Source organism: Microtus ochrogaster, chromosome 15, assembly GCF_000317375.1.
Source record: "Microtus ochrogaster isolate Prairie Vole_2 chromosome 15, MicOch1.0, whole genome shotgun sequence".
Lineage (NCBI taxonomy): Eukaryota > Metazoa > Chordata > Mammalia > Rodentia > Cricetidae > Microtus > Microtus ochrogaster.
This window is the reverse complement of record NC_022017.1, coordinates 26197131-26206055: the sequence shown is the minus strand read 5'-3', so window position 1 is coordinate 26206055 and position 8925 is coordinate 26197131. Positions and strand designations below refer to the sequence as shown.

The following is an 8925-nucleotide window of genomic DNA, read 5'->3' as shown; positions in this document are numbered from 1 at the left end:
CACCATCCCCCCCTCCAATCCTACCATAGGTAGGAACACACTCCACCCCAAGCTGAGCCACCAGCAAGACCCTTATCTGACTTCCTAATGCTGAGTTAAAGTTACAAGGACTCTAGGGACACTTGGGGACCTCATTCGTCACAGCTTGGTCCAGCCCACCTTCTCCTGAGCTTGGCTGTCCAAGCTAATATGACTAATTGTGACTGCCTTTCTGGGAGAATACCACCCAAACACAGGCAGTGTGACCACAGCCTGCCACATTCCTGAACTGCTGTTCCTAATAGCTGCCGGTTAGACGTGAGCTTCCAGGTAAGAGACTCTGGGTAAACACGTGTGCAGTGTGAGCCCAGGGAGGTCCCATCTCCTTCCTGAGCTTTGGGTATTTTCAGACACCATCAGAACCCAAGGGGACCTTGAAAGGCATGCCCAACTTCATGGGCCTTCCAAGAAAATCGTGGCTGATTCTGGGCAAGCACGTACACACGCACACACGCGCACACACACACACATACACACACAAACTCTCCACCATCAGCCTTGGCAAACAAGCAGGAAGTGGAATGGCAGCTCCCTCCTCCGCTCCTCCCAGTACTGGTGAGCTAACATGTCTGGAGCACATTTTACCAATCTTGAAACAAAAGCTTGGCCATAGAACTGAAGGCCTGTCCTCTCTGACACCCTGATAGGGTAGAGGCAGTCATTCACAGAGCACCAGAGGATGACTCCTGGGCCTGGGCAGGCAGCACTCACTGTGACTGCACTCGTGCTCGGAGTCACACCCGCTTTACAGATGACTAAACCAAGGCCCATAGCAGGGAGAATGCAGTTCTACGTCAATCACTGTGAAGAGGGGAGCCCCACTGGCTGTCACCCTGACCATCCCCTGCTCCTGCTACCAGCATCTCCTGGGAGGCTTTGCAGGTCCTCAGCCTGACATCCCATCTGATCCCCAAGAGGAGAGGAAGGGGAACGTGGCCAGCGGTGAGCACTTACCTCCTCGAAGCTGTCAATCATGAAGAAGATGTTGGGGTAGCTCATCTTGGACTCTTCTCCTTTGCTGTCCATGGGGTGTTTGCTGGGGGACGCAAACACTTGCTAAAAGGGAAGCAGGAGGAAAGGGCTGAGAAGCCGGCCTCAACAGAAGAAAAGTGACCTCAGATACGGCCGGGAGACCACACTGCTCAGAGCCGGGAATGTCCTCTTCAGGAGCCATGGGGAAGGCTGGGTGCATACATACGATGAGACTCCTAGAGTCAACCCCTTACCTGGGGGAAGGGAACATGAAGGGAGGATGTTTTCCTAGAAGAGGCGACGGGTAGTTAGAGAGTATGGACAGCTAGCCAGTGGGAGGTGGGGCTCACCTGGGATTTCTTCCTGTGAATGTGGATGTCACCTCCATCAGCACGTGTGCACACAGCGCAGGTCACCATATAGTCCAGCTAGAAGAGAATGCAGTACATGTGTGTTGTGGTGGGCAGGGGCTTGCTGTCTCCCAGACCCATGATAAGCCATCACCACCCACCCCATACCTTCTGCAGGATGAGGTTCAGGCAGACACTCTCTTCCCAGTCGATGTCAGGGTCTCCCAGGCCTGGAAGCTTCTTGGAGTCCCTCCGGTACACTTCCACCTCCACCTCAGGCTCGGCCTCGGCCTGTAGCACAGGATGGAGTGAGACCCTAGGGCCCACTGGGGCCGCCACTCCCTGACTGCTGTGCCAGGCAGACGGTAACACACAAAGACCCCATCCCTAGTGCCCACTCTTCTTCCTTTCCAGCCCCAGTTCTCTAATCTGTACAACAGAAAAAGTTGTGATAATTATGACATCGTATTTCCCAAGTTCCCAGTAACAGTGACATCTACTGGGCTCGCAGTGGGCAGCAGAGGCTAGTCTACATGTTTTACAAATTATTAACTTTTTATCTGCAAGAAAGGAACCATTAATCCCACTGTAACTGATGATGATCAAACAGGCTAAAGATGACATACCACACACTCCTCAAAGAGAGAGCAGAGCCCCGTCTACCCCTACTCCAGGCAGAAGAGGCAGAAGACATCAAAAGCAGGTTTGAAAGCAAGCTGTCCCTAGGGGTCCTGAGCCCAGATCCTAAGTAGGCCCAGGTGGGTTCCTATAGGGTCAGCTCCAAGAGGCAACAGTCACTTCTGCTGGGCAGCTCTGGGGTTACCTGTAGGGGTGCTACAAGGGTGGGGCTCTTGCCTCCCATAGTCTGTGTGGCTGTGGGCATCACCCCGACTCCAAGCTGGGAGCCACCACACTGTCTGCCTTGTCTCACTCCACTGCCTGCTTGACTGTTCCATGCTTGGCACCCATCTTGTTTACTGTCCAGCAGGAGAACCCACACAGGCAGGTGCTCAGCACCGCTGGCTCAGCACAGGGTGGGGAACACCCACAGCACAACTGCACTCCTGTGCTAGGTCAGCAGGCTAGTGGAATGGGTAGCTCATGTGTCACTAGAACACGCAGGGAACACTCAGACACCCACCCACAGCGGAGCAGGCGGGTGGTGGGAACAGTCAGCAACAGCACCCAACAACCAAACTGAAAAATTACAGCCGCCTATGTCAACAGGCATGCTCCCGAGTAAAGGATTGAGAAGCAGCCAGAGGATACACTGCAGCGCCACACATTAGCTCAGGGTGGGGAAAACCACCCAAGTGGCGAAAGTCCAGCTGAGCCCAGGGAGGGAGTGGCTGGAGGTCAAGGTCCCTGGAGCATACTAGTCATGTTGGATCTCTGGATCTTGAAGGCTGGTGACCCTAGCACTCACACACATACAAGGTCATCAACCCAGACACCCTTGCATGCATGTACATGACAATCAAGAAAGGCTACCAGCTGGATGTGGTGGTATCCACCTTTAATCCTAGGACTCAGGAGGCAGAGGCAGGCAGATCTCTGAGTTTGAGACCTGGCCTATACAGAATCCCAGGCCAGACGAAGCTACATAGTAACACACACACACACACACACACACACATACACACACACACCCAAAAGAGTAAATATAAGACTAAACACTGTAGGGCCAGAGAAACACCCTCGCTGCTCCCGAGTTCTGGTTTCTAAGTAGGTTTGGGGTAATCTCTACCCCAGGATTGCCGAGGATGTCAACAGGAGGCCACCAGCATAGATGAGGACACAAAGACAAAATGGGCTGCTGAGAACAGGGGTGGCATAACAAGGCTGTGCAGAAAATCTAGGGCACACTGGGGAAACCAGACCCAAACCCCCAGGGTGATCCTGAAGCAGGGTGTGAGAACTCCAGCCCTATGCCCACCCACACTGCAGCTCTGGCTCTGACCACCCACCCTCCTCAGTTAGGCAGGGAGCCTAGCTGGTTGCCATGACAACCGGCACCAGCAGGCTGGGAAAGGGTGGGAGGCAGTGCGGTGCTTGCCGCAGAACACTCCTAGTGCGCAGGTGCTAGCATCCACATCTCGGCAGCCCTGGCTTCTGCTTCTTGGTATGTTGGGGTTCCTGGGTATACCCACAGCCTGCCCCTTACAGGTCACACTGCAGACTGCCAGGTTGGAAAAGATGTCCAGACTGGATGGACTTGAGTCTTGCCTGACCCTAGACTTGGTCCTCCAAACCCTGTGCCAGACACCACCAGTCAGCCCTTCCTGGGACCCATGTAGAGGTGCAGGAGGCCAACCAAGCACAAAGAGGATATATGTGTGTGGGAGGGGGGGTTCCCTACTTTCCAACACCTATGTGAAGCCATCTGAGCAGCAAACTACGGTTACTCTTGGTGTCACTCTAGTGACATCTGGTGACTTCCTTTTCCCCTGCACATATGGCTCTGAGGTCAGGTGCGCACCTGGCACTATGTTACAAACTGGGCCAAATGTGCACACAGCCCTAGTCTACCACACAGGCGCTATACCAGCCCCGGGGTGTGTCTCCAGTCGGCAGCTGCCCTGCAATCCTGGACACAGATGTCACCTCTTTTGTGACTGCCACTACACGATGCTGTCTGTCTGCCCGCTGAGGGCTTCCCAAAGGCAGGAGCAGCTGGGGTCACTGCTGTGCTTTCGGTGCCGAGAGCCAGCCTTGGGCTCACTGTTCTTCAGCAGGCCTGATAGATTCGGGCTGCCTCCACTGACCTCAACACCCATTAAATGTTCAAGAGCGAATCAGAACAACCCCAGGGACCCTCCTGCTGTAGACATCTCCATCCTGGGCCCAGGGCTGCTTCTCTCAAGGATTCTTCTTGCTTACTTCTCTTCCACCCAGATGCCATCAACTAATCATCTGCTTTCCTCTCGACCTGGCCGCTCAACAGTGCACACTGGCCTGACCCCCTCTCCCAGAATCGCCATGCATGGTCCATCCGTAAGACAATGTCTCACATGTGCCTGTCTCAGAGATGACAGGCTGGAGGGAGTGGCTGGAGCCAGAGATGGGGTTCCCAGTCCTGCTGCTCCAAGGACCTTCATCCCAAGGTATGGGTGAAAGCAATGCCTATGATCAGGGTGCACCGGTGCTGGGTCACCAGCATGCAGAGGCTCTGTAGCACCTGTCCCTTCCTGCCAAGGGCACCTCTGTGGCCACATCACCCCAAACATTCCAGCCTCACATGTAGCCAATGGGAGGTTCAGCCTTGACTAAGTTCTAAGTTCCAGAGATGTCTGGGTCCGGGCCACAACCGTAATACTGATCAAGGGGAGAAAGCTGGACTCGATCGGCATACCAGACAGGAAGGGCGTAAGGGGTAGGACCAAGGAGCCCAGGGCTGGTCCCCCTACTGAGGAAGTTCCTGCTTCACTGGTGCCACAACCAACAGATACCAGATGGACCCACCAGTCGGGTCTCTGATTTAGCTTGTGCACAGAGCTTCTCCTGCCTCACCCAACTGTCACTCCTGGGCCCTAGTCCAGTCCACGCATCATACACGTCTCCAGATCTACCCTCCCCTGGTCAGTGGTTCATGGGCTCCTGCAGGCCCCTCCCACGCCAGCCTGGTAAGAGAGCCACCAAAGGCCTCCTTTGCAGCAAGTGCCCAGGTGACCACTCACAGAAAAAAACGCTATCGATGTGCAGCATGTGACAGGAAGGAGCTCCCGGCACTCAAGGGTGGGAGTCACGCCTGAGAAACCACAGAGCCTGAGCTGCTGGGCACAGGGAAGTAGACTGGCTGTTAGTCACAAAAACCAGCCTCAAACTCTGACCACTATTTATTCTTAAAGGCAAACAGATTATCCCCATGCCTCACATGTGGGCTGCTTAAACTTCTATAGGCCACTAAGAATTCTGAAAAGAGAAGAAAGCATGCAAGATCTGTCTCAAGAACTCCACACTGACATACTTTTTTTTTTTTTTTTGACAGGGTTTCCCTGTGTAACAGTCCTAGTTGTCCTGGAACTCGCTTTGTAGACAGGCTGGCCTTGAATTCACAAAGAGGCCTGCCTCTGCCTCCCAGGAGTTGGGATTAAAGGCATGCGCCACCACTTCCGAGCCACACTGCCACACTTAGAAGATGAAATGCCCTGGGTGAGTCGCTTCTCTCTAAGCCCTGTTTCCTCATCTGTCTATCTGCCCAGTTGCTTGGAGTTTAGATGACCAAGGACAGCCCTGAGTGATCCCCCTAGTTTACAGTAAGGACCAAGTCAGAGAAGGACACATTATCACCATCACTACCATTCACCATCACCATAACTACCTCCACCATCACCATCCCTACCATCTACCATCCGCCATCCCTACCGCCTGCCATCCGTTATCACCATCCCTACTGTCCACCATCACCATCCCTACCATCACTACTGTCTGCCGTCACCATCACCACCGTCCGCCGTCACCATCACTACCATCCAGCTACCGTCCTGTCCACTCCAGGAAGTGTCCCGGACTTGGGGCTCAAAGCCCTGTACCCCCATTTGCTCACTCACTCTAAGAGGCTAGTCACATCAGCTGGACCCCAAACCTCAGTGTTCTTTTAGCTACAATTACTGCCTTTTGGGGTCATGGCAAAAACAATTCAACAAACCCAGAAGAAGTCTCCTGGGTCCCTCCAATGTGCTGGGTACTCAGTGTGATCTTCCCTTCAGCTGCACATGAATGCTGCAGAGAGGAAGGAAACCCTACAGGATGTTCAGGGCACAGGTGGGGGGAGGTTGGGGGTGTCACCCACCTTCCTCCCGTCGACGCTGCTCTCACTGCTTGGGTAGGCTCGCTTCCTGCGCACGTAGAAAAGCATGTCGTCCTGCCTGGGGGCCAGTTTCTCCATGAAGTAGGTAGAAAACATCCAGGTCCAGAAGACGATCCGGTCATCCTTGAAGCACCCTACAGGAGGAGGCCAGAGGAGTGAGAAAGGGCCCTCCTTGTCAAGCCTGGTCCTCCCCCCTGCATTTCTGGTCAGACATCTGACAGGGCTGGGATGCTCTGCCCCTTCTCCCTTGGTGCCTGCCGCCCTGACCCACGGGTATCAGAGAGGCTGGGGATGCCTCCCTGGAGGCCAAGGACTCCACCCAGCAGCAGCCTGACAGCCAGGGCTGCCAGGCCCTACTGCCTAGCCGATGAATCAGCGGCTTGTGAGGAGAGGAAAAGGGAAATCTAGAAGCGGTGAGGACGTCACTGGCGGGCTGGCTATGCTGCAAGGAGAAAGGCTTTGCTGGGGAAATCTTCACTGCAGGCATCCCTAGCCCTCCCCCTCTGGCTGCGGTGGCAATCCCAAGGAGAACCCGACTTAAAGGGACAGCCAGTGCAGCTCAGCTGCAGGCAGGAAGGACCTGAGAGGACGCCAGACTGAGTCCCATTAGATTCCTTCAGATTTTTATTACAAAAGGTATTTCTGCATGATGAGTGAAATGTGAAGTCCTTTCCTGTACAAGACAGAAGAAACTCGCCCTCCACGTATTGCTAAGGAAAATCTGGGTTTCCTCTTCGGCTCTGCCACTTTATTATGTGACAGAGGACAGGTGGCTAAGCTGCTGAGCCACAAAGCTCCTTACATGAGGATGAACGGCCGGTGCTGGGCACACAGCATGTCAGCAAATGTGGGCTCGCTCTCTCTAGGTGGATCAACACAAATCATTACCCTGTGCTACTCAACACATTAAACTCCTGAGTTTTTCTCTTTCTCCATCTCCCCCCACCGACCGTGGAGAGCTAGCCCTAGTGCCTTGCTTCTGGGAAGGCCTATGCAGTAAGACACCCTCCACCATCCTCCGGAGCAATCAGTGGCCAGCCCAGGGACTGATGGCAAGCAGAAGGTGCCAGCCATCACAGAACCGGGACTTCTCCCCTACCCGCTGACGGCAATGTGTGATCCTCCACGCCTGTCTGGTTCAACACACAGTGGGAGGGGTCAGGGTCAGCACACCTTGCCAGCCTCAAGTGAGGGGGTAGGGCACAGGCTCACAGGCAGGGGTGAGGGACACATCCATTGGCATTGGAAATTCCTGCCTCCTTTCTGCACCAGGCAATGTCCAACTATGCACACACCATGAGATGAGGCAGAAGCATCTGTGGCCTGACAAGCAGGGGCCTGTGATTCAATCTAACCTGTGTCCCAGCCAGGCAACTCACAGGTGTCAGTCACAGAGGAAAGTACTGCCCTTTCTCGAAAGGAAAGGTCACTTGTGTTCCCTAATACAAGTCAGCTGTGGGACCAGGCTGCAACTCTGTGACCAAGCACTTGCTGAGCATGGGGTTCGTCCCCAGGACCACAAAAGGTCACCTGGTGGTAGCTTCTAGGGCATCCAGGCAATTTACAATATTAACAAAACAGTGATAATGACCTTGGCCATGAATGAGTTAGGCAAAGACCTGTGTGGCCTGTAACAGTAAACCCTCACTGTCATTCAATGTCCCCAACTAACAGAGGAAGCTAAAGGATGTGCCCAGAGCTGCCTCATGGCCACACTAGGGCCTCGGAAAACCCATGCTCATGGATTTGCTGAGGAGCCAATCACGGAAACTGGGCAGTTCCATGGCCCAAGGAGCAGAAGGTGGGAGAGCCCTGTTCAGGGAAAGGGTGTGGGGCCAGGCAGGCGCACGTAGTCCACATACTTCAACACTGGAGCTGGAGCCACGGCTCTTTCAGAGGACTGAGATTTGGTTCCCACATGAGTCGGCTAACAATCGCCTGTAACTCCAGCTCCAGGGGACCCAACGCCCTCTTCTGGCCTCTGTGGGTGCCTGCACGCATGTGCACAGACACACATAATTGAAAATAATAAATCTTTAGACCTACCCCTCATGATTCAGGGGTCCTTGGGCCTCTTTTTCTCCTAATCTTCACCATGTGGTCATACTGAATAAATGTCCTTTTTCTACTCCTCACCATTGTCTTTTTCTTAATGTGTATTTATCTGTTTCATGTATATGGGCATGTGTGCATCATGCCGTGGTGTATGTGGAAACTGGAGGACAACTGTGGGAGTCTGTTCTCTTCTTTCACCACGTGGAATCTGGGGTCATACTCAGGCCACCAGACTTCGGCTAAGCCATCTCGCTGCCCTACTTGTCTGTTTAATGGGACTTCTATCTCAGCTTCTCCAGTGCTCAGATTAGAGGTGTGAGCCAGCATGCCTGGCCTACATGGACATTTTATTTTATTCTATGTGTATATGTGTTTTACCTGTATGTATGCCTGGGCACCACATGTGTGCCTGGTATCTAGAGAAGTCAGAGAGAACATCAGATACCCTGGGACTAGAGCTATGGGCAGCTGTGAGCCACCATGTTCAGTTTTCGGAATTGAACTCGGGTCTTCTGCAAGAGCTGTCTGTGTTCTTAACTCCTGAAACATCTCTCCAGTATCCTGGGTGGTATGTTTAAAAATAATTTGTTTATTTTTATTTTATGTGCACTGGTGTATTGCCTGCATGTATGTCTGTGTGAGGATATCAGATCCCCTGGAATTGGAGTTACAGACAGTTGTGAGCTGCCCATGTGGGTG

The 8925-nt window shown here is 53.5% G+C and overlaps 1 protein-coding gene across 1 annotated transcript in view; it reads right to left on the bottom strand.

Annotated features, from left to right (window-relative positions):
• The window catches only part of Kiaa0930 (KIAA0930 ortholog), a 37320-nt gene that overhangs the window by 6477 nt on the left and 21918 nt on the right, over positions 1–8925 (bottom strand). The window contains exons 2-5 of the mRNA XM_005354411.3: positions 6154–6305; positions 1530–1652; positions 1362–1439; positions 994–1095 (exon numbers count right to left, since the gene is read on the bottom strand). Coding sequence (XP_005354468.1) covers positions 994–1095; positions 1362–1439; positions 1530–1652; positions 6154–6305 — 455 coding nt within the window. The remainder of the gene's footprint in view (positions 1–993; positions 1096–1361; positions 1440–1529; positions 1653–6153; positions 6306–8925) is intronic.